General features: G+C 48.4%; 1 protein-coding gene across 1 annotated transcript in view; it reads right to left on the reverse strand.

The window, feature by feature from the left end:
• LOC144119413 (uncharacterized) overlaps positions 1 to 21,423 on the reverse strand; it is a 599,791-nt gene that overhangs the window by 279,198 nt on the left and 299,170 nt on the right. Inside the window, exon 10 of the mRNA XM_077652039.1 lies at positions 15,267 to 15,364. Coding sequence (XP_077508165.1) covers positions 15,267 to 15,364 — 98 coding nt within the window. The remainder of the gene's footprint in view (positions 1 to 15,266; positions 15,365 to 21,423) is intronic.

Consider the following 21,423-nt stretch of genomic DNA (forward strand, 5'->3'; position numbering starts at 1 on the left):
AGGAAGAGAAAAACCTGGCGTCCCGGAGGCGGTCAAGGGTATCATCGATCCTCGGGAGTGGGTATACGTCCTTTTTGGTAACATTCAGTTTCCTGTAGTCAACACAGAATCGCAACGTGTTCTTTTTTTTTCACCAGGACCACCGGCGACGCCCACGGACTTGTTGACGGCTGTATAACGTCGTCTGCAAGCATTTCATCGACTTGCGTCCTAATAGCTTCGCGCTCTTTAGGCGAAACGCGGTATGGACGCTGACAAACTGGTGGCGTGGCCGAATCGGTGACAATACGATGCTTGGCTACCGGCGTACGTCCGACCTTGGAGCTCGCCGCGAAGCAATCTTTAAAATCAAGTAGCAGCGACGACAGAAGGTTCTTCGGATGAGGTGACAACTCCGGGTTGATTTTAACCTTCTGAAGGGCGTTACTTGGTGCGGCATCGTCGTGAAGATTCACCTGTACGGGGCACAGATTCGGCAACCTATCCACGTCGTCGAGGAAGGCGACGACCGTTCCCTTGGTGAGGTGCTGAATTTCGTTCGTGAAATTCGTCAGAAAAACTGTCGCACAGCCGTCATTCAGTTCAACAAGACCGCGCGCAATAGCCACACCCTTCTTGAGCAACAGCGAAGGATGACTGTCCGCAATACCTTCGTAGTCGTGAAACGAGTCGTTCCTCACTAACACCAGCACACTGGACCGTGGTGACAGAATTACGTCGTCTCCGACTATACGCAGAGCGTTGACTCCTGGGCCTTCTGTGTTACTGTGCGCCACGGCTTGCTTCGTCGAAAATGTGACTCGCGCCTCGTGTAGATCGATCACAGCACCGTTTGCCTGTAGAAAGTCGAGGCCCAGGATCAAATCTCTCGAACACTCGCTCAACACGACGAATTCACACACGTAGACGAAACCGCGGATGCCGACTCGGGCTGTGCACCTTCCGGCCGGGCTAATGAGGTGACCTCCAGCCGTGCGAATGCTAGGGCCCAACCATGGTGTCAAAACTTTGCTCAATTTCTGGGCGAGAGTGTGGCTCATCACGGAATAGTCAGCCTCAGTATCAAGTAAAGCGATGGTGTCAGTTCCGTCAATCGTCACACGCAAATCAGAAGTAGCGCGTCGGATGCTGTCGCTACCCTGCCCCGGTGAGGAATCAGCGTATCGGTATATCGGCGGCGGAGGATCTTCAGTTTTCCCGACAGCAGCGGCCTTGCCTCCGGAGACCGCTGGAATTAGTTTTCCCGGCGTGGACTGGGAGAACGCCGCTCAGGGTAGCCGGCGTCTCGGCGAGGGCTTGGGGAACGGTAACGCAGCGGAGATGACGACCTAGGATCGTAGCGACCGAATGTCCCAGGCCTCTGACGGGCCGACAGATGAGCTTCAATTTCGAATGGTCGTTCGCCATTCCGGGGGAAAGGGTCGTCGGGCGCGAAACCACGCACACCCACTCGGCGGTACGGGCAGGCCCTGTAAAGATGTCCCGCCTCACCACAGTAGTAGCAAAGGGGCCGCCGGTCCGGTGCACGCCACACTTCACACTTCCGTGGCCGCTGATAAGCTGGTCGAGCAGGCACACGGGAAAGACCAGACTGCTGCGCTGCGTGAGTCGCGGTATTCACGTCGTAGCCTGGCGTTGGGGCCCGGCAGAGGACAGATGCATAGGTTGGTCTGACCTCAGTCTGTCTTGGGATCTCAGGTAGTTGTTGCTGCTGTGCTGCTAGGCGCACCTCGTCCCGGACGACTTCAGACAGCGATGTAACAGACGGCGCGCTGGGAGGCAGCTGGAGGGCTTGTAATTCCTCCCTGACGATCGACCTGATTAGGTCCCGTAAAACGGCCGCATCACTCCCTAGCGGCATCGAAGAAACAGCGGGCCCAAGCGTGCTTACATCCCGATTGTATTGCCGGGCTCGTTGCAGGAGCGTCGTCTCCATGGTAGTCGCTTCCGTGAGGAATTCGGCAACAGTACGCGGTGGACTGCGCTTAAGACCAGCGAAAAGTTCCTGCTTCACCCCGCGCATGAGGTGGCGAAGCTTCGTCTCGTCCGCCATGGATGGGTCAGCACGCTTGAAGAGGCGCGTCATGTCCTCTACATACATGCGGACGCTATCGTTAGTCCGCTGGTTACGGGAGCGAAGCGCAGCTTCAGCTTTCTCCCGGCGGTCTGCGTTGGGGAATGTAGCTATGAGATTTTGGCGAAATGTCTCCCAGGTGGACAGGTTGCTCTCGTGGTTCTCGTACCATGTCCTAACGGAGTCCTCGAGCGCAAAATACACATTATGGAGCTTATGGTCGTCGCTCCAACCGTTGTAGCGGGCGACTCGCTCGAAGGTGTCCAGCCAGTCTCTCGCATCTTCGTACACGTCGCCGTGAAAAGCTGGCGGTGTTCGCGGCGTGTGGTAGAGGATGGGCGCCGGGAACCTACTGTCTGTGGCCATTTCCGGTGGGACCGTCGGTCGAGGCTGCGTCTTCCTCGTCGGGTTGTCAAGAGGCCCGAACTCAGGTGTCTCACCGCGGATGCGGCGGCTTGGGCGCTGATGGAGCGGTGTGAGTGCCGTCTTTATCTCGTAGGCGTACGCAGGTCGGGAAGCGTACCCAGCACCTCCACCAGATGTGTAACAGTTGTTACACTGAAAAGGAACTGCAGCGGCTGAACGAGGGCACCAGAGAAACGGACCTACACTTCAGCGTCGTCTACTTCTAGAGGCTGCGATCTCTTTCTTCTTCTACTTCCAATCCTCGTGTCAATATGATACGTCTCAAAACTTAATGCCTTGATTACAATGTTTTATTACATGATTTATTTATTGGAGCTAGAATGTTTTATGTACTATATATCGTGATCTCTTAGCACTTCTGTAGCGCACGTGTGAACACGTCAGTTTTCGTTGTTTCTGCGCTGTTTATCTCAAGGTGTCTACATTGTAGTGTTTTCACGTTTCACCACGCCCTATCTTGTAATGGTCAGCTGGGCCTCGTCAAGCTGCCTCGAGCAACTTTTAGCCCAGGTGCTCCAACCAGTGAATATCTGGTGAATAAAAACGATTTGATTTGATTAAGCGCGAAACATGTAAGGTCTCTGCACCGTGCCAACGACGGTCATTTACAGCATATATCGGGGCAGCGCGATAGTCCACAGGTAACGTTTGTTGGAGTACAGTGTAATGACCAATATATACCGACTGCGCAATTTTTTGCACAAGATGGAGGTATGCACTGGTGTCCACAGCAACACTTCATAGACTGGGAAAATATAATGCTTGGGGAGTGGAGTCATTGGTGCTTCTCCGTGAGCCATTGCAGGCGTCAGTATTAAGGCGGGCAATCGCATGGCATTAGCCATAATAGGAAGTAAATTACTGGCTTATGAGGGCTGTAGACGTTACAGGCAAAGATAAGAAAGTTGCTTCTCGAGGGAAGGTTGGTGGGCGGCCATGCGCAAGAAAAAACGGGGAAGGCTGGTGGTTCTTTGCAATGCAGTGTTTTAAGGAAAGGTAACGAAGGAGAGCATGGAGAACCAGTTGGTGTGATCGGGTTGGATATATGTGAAACACATTTATGACAGGTAGCGATGAGAGGCGATTAGTCTCAAGGTGATAGGCGGAAGCGGTTTTATGAATGGTTTTACAGGTAGGAGCAACTTCGGCGAGGAGGCTGGACAGGAATGACTTGCCGCGGCCACTAATAAGAACACAAAGCGCTCCATGACGCAGGAGTATGACATTGAGGTGGAAATGGGCGATCTTAGAAGCAGGGGCGGAAGGAACTGGGATCTTTGCAGCGTGTCTGATCCAGAGGCGGATGGTGGTAACGATCCAACGGTTGCCCGTTGGAGTTAACGGTAAAGGATCGTAGAGGACGATTTCAACGACTTTGATGGGGGACAAAGGACAGAAAAGAGGCTGTAGAAGACCCGAAGGAGGAGACATGGAACATTCGAGGCATTGGCATGCGACGCAAGATTGACTATATTTTCCAACAGATGTTGAGAGGTAGGCCGAAAGAAACGGCGCTGATGAGGCCTTAAGTTTTCTGCAAGTATAAGTGGCCGTCAATAGGTCGTAGTAAAACGCCTGAAAAACTTAACGGCGAAGAAAACGAGGTATGTCAGGTACTGAAGAATGACAGAGGTTGCCATAACTGCGCCGAAGAAGGATGTCGTTGGGCAGCTAGGCGCACATTAGGAGGCAGCGTTCCACCATTGAGACGGTCAATGAGAGTCCGAGATTAGGGTCGACCCGCTATTCTGAGGCGAGATTGCCGAGACAGGGAGTGGGCATTAAATCAATGGCTGTGGCTGCAGAAGTTGAGATCGCCTTTTAATGACCAGATTGGAGGCATCACGAAGAGGAAGTCACGCAGGGAGGTTGTTTTCAAGCCAGGGGGCAACAAGAGAGTGCATTGGCGTCCTTGTGTTTTATTTCCCCCAATTCGCAGGTGACGGTAAAGTCATGCTCACGGAGGGAGTGAACTCAGCGCCTGAGGCAATCAAACAAGCTCGTCTATGACGAAAACCAGCATACATGATAGTCAGTGACGACAGCAAACTGGCAGCCGAACAAATAGGAGCAAAATTGTTGAACAGCCCAGACAACAGCGAAGCACCCTTGTTGAATGATCGTGTTGCTGCTTTCACTGCAGTAAAGGCAAAATGTGCGTAGGCTTGTGCCAGAGAACTGCGCAGGTGTTTAACACTCTTCGGGTGGGAAAATATAGAACTGCAGCAGCTTTGTCAAAACAAAGCTTTTTACCCTGCTGACTAACGACTTGGCCGAGGAAGTGAAAGCAAAGCAATAGTATTTGAAATTTAACTAAAGGCCACCCACGGAGTATGCACTTACAATTGGTCGAGGTGAGCAAAGTCCTCAGAAGACGTCGAGGAGGAAATGATTGTCGTTAAGTTAGGAGGGACATGTTTTACATTTCAAGTCGCGGAGGACGGAATCAATGATGCGTTAGAATGCGGCCTGAGGATTGCGCAGGCCGAAGGCCGTAACGTTAAATTCATATAAACCATCGGGTGTAGCGAGAGCTGTCTTTATAGCCCTTATGCATTGGTATTTTCCTGTACCCTAATTATTAGGTCTAGAACCAAAAAATTCAGGACCTTGGAGCAAGTCGAGGGTTTCGTCAATCTCAGGCAATGGATAAACATCTGTGGGCAGTAGACAGCGGCCCCATTTATTGCAGATGGCTTGAGAACCGATGAGCAGCGGCGGGCAGCAAACCACACGTCCCCTCCGTCCATGGCATTCACCGTTCCACATGACGGGGGCCTGATACCTCCTCTTTTTTCAAAGCTACAGTCAATGTGATAGCGCTACAGAGCCCCTATCCAGGCATCTAAAAATAAAAGAAGAAAAAGGAGTGAAACCGCAAAACACAATTAAACAAAAAGTTAGAATTAATTATCTGGAGACATATGTATAGGCGAAATCCGTGTCCAGGCTGTAGTCCGGTAGGTAACCAGGGTCGCATCGAAAATGAATATTCTGGAGCTCGCAGCTAATCAAAGAGAATCGGCCAGGCAGGTAGGACGATTGGAGAGCAAGCTGAGGAGCCGCGAGTGATCGTTATGCTGCAGCAGCAGTACGGAGAGCAACTGGCAGGATGATGCATGAGCGCCAAAGATGTATGCTGCTTGTACCGGCTGTGTAGATTGTGGGTATTCGGTTTGACGACATTGTGTTGCATGGTACGGTGGTTATCGGCCGAAAGCTGACACGAACAGTGCAGGGTGGCTGTTGTAGAACTACGGGGGTGCCGCCGGCCTATGTGATATGGATGAAGTACAGTCGTATAGGCAGTGTTCGTGCTGTGAGGTTCAATGCAGAAGTGCGAATAGCCCAGCGACGAGCCCGCGGCGTGGAGGGAAGTTTAGCAATGGGCGCTGCTGTGCATGGAGCGGGTGGAGCAGCTGCCGTGGAAGGAATTCGTAGCGGCGCAGCCATTGAACAAGGTCTTGACATATGATGCACGATGGGCTGGTGGTGGTGCTCTCCAAGTTGAAAGTTGCTATTTGTCCGGTTCCTGATGTAGGCGACGACCAAACACCAAGGCTACCTGAGTCGTCTCCGGCTCTACAGCAAGTATCAGGGAGGCTGCGTGCAGGAATCATTAGGCTTTGGTGACGTGGAGGCGCTGAACTGACGCGACCTCACTGCACAAGGCAATCTCCGCCGGAGGAGCGAGTTAAAAGAGCGGCTTGAGTCTAGTTCTGCAGACTCACACGACTCGCAGGCTCGCGCATAAACGACGGTAAAACTCGTGAAGGGCGTGAGGCCTACAAAGCAATGCACACGAGGTACGGAGATGGTCTATGGGTTTTAGAAATAAATTAGCGGTGGCTTAGCTTTGGTTAAACCTGGAGTGAGGCGATAGCTACAGCTGGCCGAGTAGAACTTGGTCACCTGACGAACCACGTGATCATCCAGCGCTGCGCCACCGGCAGCTGCTCCACACCACGTGACAGTGTGGCGGCGCAGCCACAGGATGGTGGCGCCGCCACACCGATGGCTCGAAGTGCTACCGTAAAGTAGCTATCGGTACAAAAGACCCGGTTTAGTGTGCGAGATGATTTCTGTAAGGTGACCAGACAGGTGCCAAAAAAGATGTTAGAATTTGATAAAAACACTGGCGCGTTATATAATTTGCGCTACAAGAAGCTGCATGTGGACGAGAAGTGCTACGTTTATTGTCCGCAAACTGATTGTGTGTGCGAAATTGAGCCGCTCCTGAAAACATCTACACATGCCAATGAATCGGAAGGCTCTTCCAACTAGTCCGTTCTCGGTGATTAGGGATCAGTGGCCGTTGACGCAGAATGTAGTTGTGGTGTCAGATTCCTTTTCACATATATTCCAAGCCTCACGAATATACGCCACGCCCTCTCCGCCCCGATATACACGTGCGGTGCCGATGGGATTATTATCACTGAAACATAGTTGTCTGGCGAAACTGATCATTCTGAACTGTTTGATTATGAACTAGGTTACATTCTTATAGACAAGATCCATCTGGGCGTACGGGTGGCGCGACTTTGGTAGCTTTTGAGGATGACTTGTTTTGTAATGACGTCCTCATAGCCTCGGAGCTCGGATTCATTTGCACATGTTTTAAGATAAACCTTAAAGAAGCCGTAGTTAGTGCCTGTTACCAACCCCCGGAATCAGCGAGCTGGTTTTGTGAAAATCTCCATGACTGTCTACAAAATTGTACTCCGGTTTCCAAAACCACTAACATAGCCGATTTTAATTTCCCGGCTATATCATGGACAGAAGCCCTCCCTGCTGTTTCTTATTGTTCAAAATCGCTTGCCTTCCTTGACTTATGTTAAACGTTTAACCTGTGTCAACTTGTGAAAGAGCCAAATCGCATTACAGCATACAATGCCAATATTCTGGACCTTGTTCTAACAGCCTGCCCTGATTTCGTTTCATCTCTTACATTTCTGCCTGGACTAACCGACCAATTAGTCATACTTCGGCAGTCAAACATTATAAGGTAATTCTAAATTACAAAAATTGAAATTATTATGGATTTAACAGTGAACTAGAAAAGTTTGTCGACGTTTTTTTTTCAGAAATTTTGGGGACGTTCACTACATGATAACTGGTCTCTTTTAAAAGACAAACTGGAAGCCCTTACTGATAAGTATATATCCCACTTCGTAGAATAACGTGCACTAAACGTTCACAATGCTTCAGTGTTTCTTTGAAGCGACTGTAAAAAAAAAAGCATCTTTCATCTCTTCATCTTTCCACTCTACTGAGAGATAGAATGCTTATCGTGCTGTGGCACCGCAATAAATAAAGTGCCCTTTCCAGCACGAAACGCAACTTTTTTCAAGAAATCTTGCCTAGACTTCTGAATACTAACCCACGCAAGTTCTGTACTATCCTTAAGGTGAAACCAAAAATAGATATCAATAGACAACAAAGGTGCCCTGGTCCCACTGAAATAAAGTTGCATATTATTAATTCGTACATTTTTCTCTAAGCTTTGTAACAACGGCCAGTGACTCTTCTGAACATGCCTACCTTTGACTCCTACTTGATAGACGCCATCACCATTGACTGGGAGGAAATTTAGAAACTTACTGACAATGCTAAAATGTCATCTTGTGCAGGTGCCAATGTTATCAGCAACAAGAAGTTGAAAAGCACTATGACTTACGACTTCTGTTATCCGAAATTTTTACTCAATAACTGTAAGCCGGCATGCTCCCTCACACTGCAAGGTGGGCAATGTGGTTCCAGTACTCAAGTCTGGTGATGTTCACAGCCCTATAAACTACCGAGACCAATATCATTATCTTCTATTCCATGCAAATTACTTGAACATGTAATCTATTCTGGCCTCATTGGTCACCTTGAGTCCAATTCTTTTTTTACACTCCGTGAACATGATTTTCAAAGAAATCATTCATGTGAAACACAGTTAATCGCGCTTACTAATGAACTTTTGGCGCTTTGGTCGTTGATTGTTGAGTGCATATTGATTGATTTTGCTGAAGCCTTTGATACCGTGTGTCATCCTGTTGAGATTGAGTGTTTTTTGGCCGGTCGTACTAAGTATGTACCAGTAATTTTGAACTTCAGTAACATTGGGCGTTCCTCAAAGATCTGCTCTAGGGCCTCTCCTTTCCCTAATCTATATTAATGATCTCTCTGACCTCATAAATCACCTATCAGGATGTTCTCCGACGACTATGTGATATGCAGAGAAATTTACAATCCATCTGATACCTTGGGTCTTCAATCTCATATTAATAACATTTCGGCTTGGCGCAACGCTGGGCTAATGAGGCTTAAAGTATCTAAATGTAAAGCAATGGAAGTAAGACGAACACCTTACAACGCTAACCCGCATCCACATATTCTAAATGGCACCCCCTTAGCTTTTATTTCTGCATATAAGTATCTAGGCGTGTACATCAGCAATGACCTCCCATGGGAAACACTTATCGAACTATCAATACTGATCGCATGCTTGGTTTCCGTTGCCGCATCTTTTCACTTGCATTGGTTAATTTAAAACTACTTCCGTACAAAATGGTCGTCCGATATAGAAAAGAATATGAGTCTTCTGTATGGGACCCTAACATCAAGTCACTGATTAATGCTTTAGAATCTGTTCATAATCGTTCAGCTCATTTTCTCTTGAATACCTATTCGCGTTCGTCTAGCGTCACGCTCACGAAGCTTACTCTAGACCTTCCGGATCTTTCAATGTGGCGTCATATGTCAAGACTTTTCACTTTCCACAAATTGCGTAACAGAAATGATTCGCTAAAAAAGTATTTTCACTGCTCGAAGTTACGCATCATCCCGTGTTGATCACCGATTCAAAGTGAGTGTTTCACGTTGCAGAACTAAGAAGTACTTTGCTTCTTTTTTTCCCAACACCAGCTCCGACTGAAACCGCCTGCCCGCCGGCATCGTCACCATGCAAGAATCAGAAGCATTCAAATATGCGGTTGTTAACCATCTAGGTTACTCTCATTTTTTATTTGATTTTGATTAATTACTGACCACTCCTATCTGTAACGGCTCAACGGCCCAGAGAGTAACGAAATAAATAAATAAACGAGCGGAATTCTGTAGAAGGCAGCCGCCTTCAGGTCACCATAAAGCGTTGAGCAGGATTCCGCTCGATTCCGCTCGAAGAGACAGTCTGCGACGCGTATCTTGGCCTGAAAGTACCGGATCGCCTTGCTGGTAACACTATGAATATGGAGGTAAGATTCTACGCGATGAAACCATAGGGGAGGATTCTTCATATAGAAGAGTGCTACGCCGGGCAGGTCAAGGGAAGCCAGGCAGTGTGTGTGGCTGCAGAGTGCACTCGCCTACGTCAGAAGACGCCCAGGGAGCGAGTCCACGACGCAGCGAGTTGAAGACAGGCGGCTGGGCTAGGTGAGCGGGGCAGCAGGAGGAGGCATCTAGCAGTGCCGCGCCGGGAACCAGCAGATAGCGCTAAACCCACCCGTAAGGAGTGCGGCGGGTGAAACGGCACGACTGAGGGCTGCGTGCTTCCGGGTAGGCAGATGCCAGGTCAATATAGGCTCTAGACGTGGCCCAACATTTTTTGCAGATGGATTGAGACCCGATGACCGGCGATGGCGAGGGAACTGCTCGTCCCCTCTGACGTTCCACAAGGGGCTTACCTGGCACCTTTTTCAAGGTGCCAGTCTATGTGGTGGCGCCACACATCCTTTCGAGTGATCTTATTCAGGGCGCGGTAGTCGACACAAAAGCGGTCTGAACCATCCTTGTTCTGAACCAAACACGACAAGTGAAGACAAAGGACATGAAAAACGGCATATGATGTGGCGTTTCAGCATGTCCGCAACATTAATTTTTCACTCGGTAGGAGATACGAGCGACGGTGAATGATGCTGGAAACGTCTGTGAGGATGCTATGAGCAGCTGCGGAGGTTTGGCTCAAAACTGGTGACGTGAAGGAAGGAAGCGGCGCATTTCGTCAAGGAGGTAAGCAATTTTTTTTGAGCCGGTGTGAGATCGATGCTGACTGTAGCTGAAAAAGGTGCAGAGGAAGAAGCATAGGTCGCAATGGTGAAGCTTGATAGGGATGAGGAAAGAACGGGGACAGGTTGAATGGTAGCCACAGAAGCGATTGCTGCGTCTTTATGAAGAAAAATTGGCTCCACCTTAGTGTTGAAGGACGTGAAAAGTAAAGGAGCATTGCTGAAGCGAAGCAGGGACGTGGAGAAAAAAATACCACTTTTGTGAACACAGGGCTTGCTGTGGCGAAAACATCCCCGGCGTTGACGTGGTAAGAGGCAGCTGAGAGGACATCTTCGCTGCCTGGATAAAGCCCACGGTTAGTGGCGATAACTGAGTTATGAGAAGAGAAGGCAGGAACGTCAGAGAGGGTGGATTCAGTAACTTGCAGAGTACGCGAAAAAAAAAAGGAATGGCAGCGTGCGCAAAGTGGAAGAAACACCAGCCGAGGAGGGGGGTCAGCACGGCAGAGAAGCAGAGCGAACGCGGTCTGGTGCAGGTTGCCGCCAATATTGACCCGTGCTCTATAGTGTTAGGAAGGATGAATCAATTTTCTATTAGCAGAACAGAGAGAAGGAGCCCGGTGTGCACCTTTCGAAATGAGAACACAAAACAGAACTAATAATGAAAATAGCGACGCTTGTATCAATCTAAGATTCTACAATAGAGCCTTCAATATGAACAAGCAACTTGTTAGAAGGCTGCGGAGAATTGAGGCTCGGTGGGCGGTGCTCCTTTGCCCTCGGACGCTGCACATTTAGTTTTCCGTTTGGCCAGGTGTCCGAGAGTTCGGACGAAGAGGCGATGATGAGCGGCGGAAGGATGACGAGCGGCAGCACGACGATGGCGGTCGACGAGCGGTCAGGAGAAGTCGGCGGAAAGGAGGAGCGAGAAGTTTCATTGGCGACAAACGGTAAGCGGTAAGCATACGACGAGTACGTGTCGTCGTGGCGGAAGTAACCATACGAGGAGTTGCGAGGATAATTGGTGGCAATCGTCGTGGAGTAAGCAGACGACGAGTACTACGTGACGTAGTTACGGAAGTAACCATTCCACTCTCTCTCGTGGCGCTCACGACGACAAGCACGGGCAACATGACCACGAATTCTACAGTAGAACGCACCGAACAAGGCGGAGGCGGGCACCAAACAGAAAGACACATAGCGGGTCTTAAGAATAAGGAGGCGAGACTCTCCTGGACTGGCTGCAGATGAGAAGGATAAGCAGCAAAAGCAGGAGCCGCAGCTACGTACGCATATGTGGGCATGCGTCTATGTACAATTGGTTCCCGAGACATGCAGTGAGAGATCGCGGAAAGGCAAGGACAGAGGTGGGCGCGGATGGCATGCCACTGGCGATAGGTGGATCCGTGCAGTTCCTTTCGAATGATAAATATAGCGAATGATGAAGCTTACGTTCATCTCGATTGAATGGCGGGGGTTCCAGGTGTCTTGCAGGCGGAGCGATTGAAGGTCATCTAGACAGCAACAAGCAGTCCGGATATCTTGTGCTGTGGTAGAATTCTCAGCAGCAAGCGTATTGAAATCATATGGACGACTGCCATCGTAGCGTATGGTCCTAGCAGGGGACGACCGGTACGCAGCTGCAGTGTGGCGGCGGAGTACACATTCTTCTGGAATGTCACCTGCATTGAAATTCGACCGCCAAGACCAAAATCGGACCCGCGTTTTTCGGGTCAGCAGCCAAGCGCCATAACCACTGAGCCATCGCGGCGGACTGAAAGCGAATATCGGAGTCCTTTATGAACATTACTAACTCGATCGCAGTCAGACATGGCGTTGCTGACACTTCGACCGACGCTGAGTACATCTTCTGCGTAGACATATACCTGGTCATGTCTATTAAACTTTCCTTATATATAGAGCGGCTTAAACCAACGGTTCCAAAAATTTGTCGAATTTGTGAAAAGTGGACCCAGTTGAGCATGAATTCCTTGCGGTTCACGAACCACAGTAGTCAGATAGAAGGAGAGTTTGAGAACCTTCATAGCAGATCCCAGCGATTATAGGCACTCAGTTGGTCGTACCGATGGAGCTAGTACTCCACGTCGGCTGTTCGTCGCCACGAAGACCAGAAAATGTAAGAGGCTCAAGCTGAAGTGGCGGTCCACGTGGGTTGTCCAGGCGATTGCGGTGCAGCGGGTGCGGTGGAGTCATTACTGCCGGCTGAATGATTAAAATTTTGAGGAAACGCACCTGTCGAGGCAGCGGGAGTGCTATTGGGATATTGGTAGATGGCGGTCGTCGTAGTGTACGGTCCCAGCAGGTGGCGGCCGGAATGCTGCTGCTGTGTGGCGGCAGAGAGGACGCAGGTCTCAAGAGCAGCCTTCACACTTGCGATACGAAGACAAAGATGAGAGATTATGATTAAAATGTGTAGATAGAGACAAAGATCGCATGATGATCATTAATATGTGCATATGAAGATCATGGTCACATACAGTGTGTACATGTAAGCAGTATACCTATATTACGCCAGAAGTATTTCATGATTGCGCAGCCCATGATTCATGTTGAAGGACTGAGAAAACATGTATACTTACGCAGAGCTTAACGATAATCTCAAAGCTATTATTTCGGAGTGCGCTGTAGAAGTAGGCGGCAGGATGTTTCGACAGGATGCCTGAAAGCTATCTGAGGAGACAAAAAATCTGATTACGAAACACCAAAGCATGAAATCGTCCAACCGTAAGGTAAGAATAGAACTGGCACATCTATGAAAGACAATAAATAAGCGCATAATAGCGGACGTAAGGAAGTTTAATCTCTAGAAAATCGAGCATGCTCTAAAGAACGCAGGTAGCCTAAAAGCAGTGAAGTGGACACTAGGCATAGGCAAAACCCAGATGTATGCGTTAAGAGAAAAGTAGGGAAACGTCATTAGCAATATGGATAAGATAGTTAAGTTGCCGAAGAGTTTTCAGCAAATCGATACTGTAGATAATGTAATCAGAACACTGAGAGAGGCAGTAGCCACGGCAATGGGACATCCCGCCATTAACGAAAGAGGAAGCAAAGTAAGCCTCAGGAGCAATGCAAAGGGGGAAAGGAGCTGGCGAGGATCATGTAACAGCACATCTCTTGAAGGACGGACGGGAGATTGTGCTAGAAAAACCAGCAACCTTGTATAAGCAATGCCTTACGACTTCAAGCGTACCAGAAGCTTCAAACAATGCTATTATGTTAATTCATGAAAAAGGAGACGTCAAGGATTTGTAAATTGCAGACTGATCAACTTACTGTCCGCTGCCTACAATGTATTTACTAGGGCAATTGCTTTGCTTTGCATTGCTTTGTTAAATCAATCCTGCTATACTTACTGTCCGCTGCCTCAAATGTATTTACTAGGGCAATTGCTTTGCTTTGCATTGCTGTGTTAAATCAATCCTGCTAAGCATGATGAATAAGATAGACAGGTCTGGAAATGCCATATCCACACTGTCAATCAGGCGATAGAGAATTACGTAGAATATAACCAACACCTCTATATAGCGTTTATTGATTAAGATAAAAGATTAGATTCAACAGAAACCTCAGCACTGATGCAGGCATTGCGGTATCACGGTGCAGTAGTGAAACTACAGGAAGATATGTATAACAACTATTGAACTATTATAGTCCTTGATAAGTGAGAAATAAAATTCCAGTAATGAAGTGTGTCATATAGGCCGACTCGAACTGCCAATGCTATTCACCGCCTGCTAAAAGGAGGTGTTCCCAGTCCTGGATTGGGAACAGTTGGGCATAGGAGTTCATGGAGAATGCCTAAGTAATTTCGGATTTGCTGACAACATTGCTTTGTGAAATCTCTCAAGAGATGAGCTGCAAAGCATAATGAGTTAGGCAAGTAGAGCAGAGCGTTAGGTCAATAAATTACCATACTGAAAACCAAGGAAATGTTCAACAGTCTCGCTACAGAATAGCAGTTCACAATTGGTAGGAAGGCGCTGCAAGAGGTAAACGAATACGTCTACTTAGGGCAGGTAGTGGCCGCTGATTCGGATTATGATAGGGAAATTACTAGAAGAATATGAATGAGGTGGAGTTTATATGAAATTTTTTTTAGATCATAAATGGCAGTTTACCTATATCTCTCAAGAGAAAAGTATACAACAGCTGTATCTTACCAGTACTCACCTACGAAGTTGAAACGTGGAAGCTAACGAAAAAGGTTGAGGTTAAGCTAAGGACAACACAGCGAGCAATGTAAAGGAAAATGATTGGTTTAATGTTAAAAGATAGGATAAGAGCACGATGGGAAAGGGAGCATACGCTTCTTAATGATATGCTAGTCGAAATTAAGCGGAAGGATTAGGCTTTGGCAGGGCATGTAATGAAAAGGCAAGATAACCGCCGGTCCTTACGGGTAACGGAGTGAATTCGAAGAGAAGGCAAGCGTAGTAGGGCGCGGCAGAAAGTTGAAATTAAGAAGTCTGCTCGGAAACAGTGTCCGCAGCTGGCAAGGGATATTGTTAATGGAGAGACATGGGAGAGGCCTTTGCCCTGCGGTGGGCGTCGTCTGGGTGATGATGTTGATGACGATGCTATCTGACAGTACACGTGTGTCTAGCGATTCACAAACTTTACTCGGCTGCCGTTACGGTGCGGTAAGTTTGCCGAAAATGGTATTTCAAATAATTTCTTTGGAATGCACATCCATCCAATAGGATACGTGTGAACACATCAACTAGCGAATTAGTTTGATATTTTGTACTCACAATTTGTTATCAAACTGTGTCTTCCCATACTGAATAGGTACTTTCTTGTCCAGGAACCGACATTTTGAAGCGTTTATTTTTTCACACATGTCGACACTCTGGAAAAAAGAGCGCATCGTTCGACTATCCATAAGGAAGTGCGCAAGTAAATCCATATGGGGCAGTTTGCATGGTTTAGTAAGCACATTACGTTAGGACAAGGGTGCAGTTGCAGTAGTTACTTTTGTCGTGAAACACCCCCAGACAAATTGTGCCCGTTACAATGTGTATACGTTTGATCGCAAAAGTCCGTAAAGTGGTTTCTCGGCGAAACATTGTTTATAGACTTCTGCTCGAACACTTTGGTACACCGAACTTTCTGCCGCCAGGAACACACACTAACCGAGGCGCCGGTTCTCCATAGTCCGGGCCCATCTGCATTTTTTACCTTCCTGGTAATGTCCGAACACAATCGGCAAAGCGTCGACTCAGTCGCCGCGAATATTCTGGTAGGGATTTAAAGAGACTATTTATTACACCGCCTAAACTTAAAGGCCCTAATGATTACTCAGTCAAAACAACATTTCCTCATTCAATTTAAATTACCAGGCTTCTCATCTACAGCAAGTGCTAGCACCATCATTATCGAAATATTAAAATATACCTCTGCCAGAGAGTTAGAGGCAACTTCAACCATGTCCTTCGCTACTTTATATAGTTACTCAGTATATTTTTTGCATTTTGGTCATTGAAAGATTTTAAATATATAGGAAAAGAACATTTTAATCTGATTTAGGGGAAAATTCCGGCGCCAATTAATACAGCATGCAATAAAACGCCTCAACCATAGGTTTTTTTTTCGATGTCAGCTGTATATGACTTTCTTCCTATGTTGAAAAGAAGGTGCACGAAATAAACAAAAACCACTAGACTATGCGTTAGCGCTGTGATAGTAGCGCTCTTGAACGCAAAACCGTGAATGCTGTTGCATTCGATGACGCCGGGAATGTGACTGGTTAAAAAGGCCATTTAGCGTGATTACGTCGTATGAAAACCTGGCGCGCTACAACTTCGGTTTTGGTTCGAGGCTAGGTTTTCAATTTCGAGGTGGGTCAAGTAAAATCAGCAATATCTAAGTTCTGCGTTAAGTGTGTGACGCCACTTCATTAATGAGGTAATGTCCATATATGCGGAAGTGGTTATTTTCTTTTTGCTTTCATAGATCTTCTGGGAGGCCATGCGCTCCTGGCCCAGCAATGAAGTGTTTAAGCGATGCGTCCTGCTTGCGATGACAGGAACTGCTGCTTGTCAGACCCACGCTGCTCTTTCTGGGCGACTTCTTGCGACCATTCATCGACTGAAGTGCCACGTGACACAGTGGGCAGTTTGTTCACAATCAGGCTTCGCTCCAAGAGGGACATCACTGACAGCGGCTAAGCGGCTGAGTGGAAGCTCTAGTTTATTGCACTAAAATAATGAATTTATTTCGATTTGCTTTAATGGGATACTTAAGCAACTCAGCCTATGAGCGATGCCGCAGAGGAGGCTTCCGCATAAATTCGACCACCTGGAGATTTTTAACCTTGACGGACATCGCGCCGTAAGCAGGCCTTTAGAATGGAGGGTGGGAAAAAAGCATTTATTATACAAAGAGAGGTCGTTATACTAGGCGGGGTCCCTATTCCAGTACGACATTTGACTCTACAGCACCTCGGGTACGGTGGACCTTGGGCTGTTGGGCAAGAAGGCTGTGGCATTCGATGAGGGCCGCTTCCCAGTCCTCTCGGTTTGGTCTGGGATGGGGAGTGAGGGAAGGATTGCTCTGGCATGCCCACACCATATGATAGGTATCAGCTACCTCCGTACATTATGATCAGAGGCCAGAAAGGGAGGCGTCGAAGTGTTTCAGTACTGGCGGGCGCTGGTATTAATACTGAACGCAACGCCTTCGACCTGGTGGTGTTTAAAAACAAGAAGTGTACTAGTTCCCAGTAGTTATATCCTGGCCGGAAGTCTAAGCAGCTCTCCTGACCGAAAATGAAAATTGGAGTTTGTGGAGAGGAAATAGCGCAAAATCTGTCTCCTATCTAGGCGGACACCTGAACCCTGCCGTAAGGGAGGAGAGGAATACGGCAGTGAAAAAAGAAACAGAAAGAGGTTCATCGGAGGCCTCCCGGATAATTTCGACAACGTGGGGTGCACTAACATCGCAAAGCGCACGGGAGCCCTCTGCGTTCAGCCACCATCGAACGCGGCCGCCGCGGCAAGTTCGAACCCGGGAGCGTTTCCAATCCTCAGATAGCATTCCGCGCCTGGCTGTTCACATGTGGCGTTTTTGCGTTACGGCGAAGTGCTTCACTTCTGAAATCGGCGATTGCAAGAAAGCTGGAGTAGCTTTGTTATAAGCTATTCAGGCGGTACAACGGCTGTAACACGTTGCTCGTAACGTTAGGCAGGCTGTTCTTGGATTTTTCCTGCAACGGAAAGGACTATCAGGCATATCTTAAGTAAGAATAGTGCAGCGCGAAAAACAGGAACAGAAGGGGAAGACAAACAACAGGACTGGCGCTGACTTAGAGTTTTTCACCATGAAAGGTTCGTCACTTCGAGGGCTTTTTAGGTGACGCTGAAGAAAGGTTTCCACTTGAACCTGCCACGTGCCCTTTTCGGTAACAAATGGTTTCCGTAACAGTAGGAAGAGAGCTAAGAAAATGCCCGGAATTTAGCTACGGACCCCAGGCAAGCAGACCTAAGCTACTAGCTATGCTAAGAGGCATTGCGGACCGTGGAGATGAAGAACACAGAGCCAGGATCATTGAGGAAGGAGTTGGTTGCATTCAACGTATCGCACCAGCAGTAGGCACAAACAAACCGCCACCTATGACGACCGCGAAGCAAATTAAAGAAGCTTCCCTCATGGCGATAGAGTGGCAACGAAGGAGGGTTCGTCGTTCTGCCGACGAACATGTTCCGCCAGAAGGCAAACTGTGCCATCGAGGACAACTCAAAAGCATCAACTTTATGCCAAAGAAACAAAAGAACACCGCACGGAAACTGCTGAGCAGCCTTCGGCTGGACGGCCTTGAGAAAAAGGTGAAGGGAGCTAGTTTCACGCGCTCAAAGTGATCTTCATGGGAAAAACACAAAAACCTGAAAGCCGGTTCAGGATTACTTTTACAGAAAAGGGCACGTGGCAGGTTCAAGTGGGAACCTACGTTCAGCAGCACTTAAATAGTCTTCGAAGTGACGATCCTTTCATGGTAAAAATCTCTATTGAGGTCACCGCCAGTCCTGTTTATGTCTTCCCTTTCTGTCCGTTTCTTGCGCTGGACAACACTTACGTAAGGTGAACCAGCGACTAGTCGGCACCAACATTTTGATATAAGGCGTATCTACCGCCAAGAAGGGACACGAGGGGCGTCTCGGGCGTCTTCGCAGCCGTTCTCGTTCAGCGTGACATTACGGCAACCCAGCATTTCATAGATAGCAGCCGGGAGGACTACGTTCTGCTGCAGATAGTACCTAAGACGAAAGGGGACGTTAATGTTTTTGTGCTGGACACATTTACCTCTCCTAAGGATAAGGAAACCAGAATACCGCAGCTCCTGATTAAAATCCTGATTAACGGTAAATATGCCACTGGTAACTGTAGGGAATTTAAATGCGCCGCATCCGGAGTGGAGTTATGTAAGGGCTAGTCCGAAGTTTAAGAAGCTGTGGCAAGTTATTCAGGACTTAGGAATTACGGTCATAAATAGCCCGCAAGATCACACACGGATCGGAAACACTCAAGAATCGCACGCTGAGAGCAAGCTGGGCAAGCGTGGACACCTCTTTGTACCTAACGTTGGTGCGGGGAATCCGCGAAGACAAATGAACTAACACGGGGCAGGCGCTCGGTTATGATCAATACATCTTTTCCACGGTGCTTTGGGCTGCGAAACACTAGATCAAGATGATGGGGACTAAGATAACGGACGGAGATAAATTCAGGAAGGTCAGGGAAAACACGACTGAAGAAGATATTGCGGACTTTGGGGCGTAGATCCAAGCGGTCAAGGAGGACGTAAGAGGAAACAGAGGAGGTCGTAGCGCAAGAAGAGGAAAAGATTGCCTGTACTAAGTTCTCCACATGTGGAAGGCACACCTCAGTTTTCGAAGATTAGGGAAGCAGAAGCCTAACGTAGCTATGAGAAGGATTGCTAAAATAGAAAAGGAAGTTCGGGCGTATACGCTTGCGCCTCAGGATGAAAAATAGGGACAGGTATGCGATCGCATGAGAGGGCAGTTTGGGTGTCACAGGACGCGGCAACTTATGCGGCATCTCACTGAGTCGACGCACATCAAATCGGCGCACTGAAACCAGATAGCGAGGCTCTTACATCAATAGGTAGGATCCAAGGATTATTTCGTGGATGTGCTAAACGGTCGGTACATTATTAGTACGACAGAAGATAGACTATCTGACTGCAGGGGAAGAGAAAACCCGGAACTTGACCAGATAAAATTTGCCATAGGGCAGCTTCGCACCTTGTCAGCCGCCGGACTAAACTGACAAATAAAATGTTAAGAAACTTGGATTGCAAGTCGGTGGGGGAACTCACGGACTTGATGCATAAATGCTGGCGTGAGGGAGAGCAACTGCCGGAGTGGAAACATGCTAAAATTACTTTTATCCCAAAGCCGAGAAAGAAGCTGTGCATAGAGATCTAAAGCCCCATTTCGCTTACCTTTTGTGTGGGGAAGCTGATGGAGCATGTGGTTCTCAACCGGCTTCAGGTCTATGTAGAGGATGGTGAGCTGCTGCCGCCCACAATGATTGGCTTTAGGCCCAAATTGTCAGCGCAAGCCGTTATGATAGAGCTTAAGAGGGACAGTGGACCCAGGGGACAAAAGCAGTTTTTGGACTCGACCTGAACAAGGCTTTCTATAATGTGGCCCACGAGGCCATTTTGAATAACCTTTCGGCAATAAACTCTGGTGTAGGAACTTCCCATCTGATAAATTTTTTCCTTAACGGTGGAACTGCTCAAATTACGGTGGGGGAAATTAAGGCCGACTCCTTCCCTCTGCGGCAAGGTGACGCCGCAGGGCTCGGTGCTCTCGCTGTTCCTGTATAATCTTGGCTTAATGAAGTAGCCGCTCAGGCTGAAGGAGATTTCGGAGCTAAAACACACGTTTCACGTGGACTATATTACGTTATGGGTTACCAGGGCCAGTGCTAGCCAGCTGGAAGAGACGTTGCAGCGGACAGTAAATGTTAAAGAAGAGCTCGCTGGGGAGGCTCGACTAAGTTGCTCACAACCCAATTCGGAGTTGCTTGCGGTGCGAGACAGACCCAGAGGAACACAGGCGGGGCACTGCGTCCCGCCGCCTGAGGTGAGGCCGGGGGGCGCTGCTGTTTGCTGAGGTCTCGATGATCCGGATCTTGGTGTTGTACTTCCAGGTAAGCACAAAGAATAGGGAGGTAAAAGAGCGGCTAAAGAGCATGGTAAATGCGACGGTGAGACATTAGGAGAATAGCCAACCGGAAAAAGGGGGCGAACGTGAGGGACCTGTGTGTAAGCTGGTGCAGGCGTCTATTGTAAGCAGTGCGGTGTATGCCTTTCCCTGCCTTAAGCTAGATGTCAGAGAGGGGTAAGGCAGAAGCTGTGATCGGGCAAGCGTGCAAGGCTCTTTTGGGCATACCCAAAATGCATCGACGGAAAGTTTAATGGATGCGGGGTACACAACACATTCGAAGAGTTAAAGGAGGCGCATCTAACGATGCAGATGCCTAGGCTCTCGAAAACAGGGGCTGGGAGAAACATTATAAGGATGATCGGCATAGGTGTGGAAGCTCCGGGAATAGGAAAACAGCTATTGAAGGTGGTATGCAAGAGACTGTACATTATACCTTTGCGGAAAAACATGCATCTCGTGCCTCATGAAGACAGAAAGCGAGGGCGAAAGCACTCTACAGCAAGTGTGGGAAATACAATGGAGCGGCCTACGTGCACGCTACAGAATATGGAGAAAGGCAAGCATTTGCTATAACGGTTGTGAATGCGCGGGGACGCTCGATCACTTCCGGGACGGTCAGAGCCAGGTCCTCTGAGAAGGCGGAGAACACCGCTTCGATAGGGCGGAGGAGACTGCAATCGCTCTAGCGATAGCTAACACAAAGGCTTATCTGATT

Source organism: Amblyomma americanum, chromosome 2 (assembly GCF_052857255.1).
Source record: "Amblyomma americanum isolate KBUSLIRL-KWMA chromosome 2, ASM5285725v1, whole genome shotgun sequence".
NCBI lineage: Eukaryota > Metazoa > Arthropoda > Arachnida > Ixodida > Ixodidae > Amblyomma > Amblyomma americanum.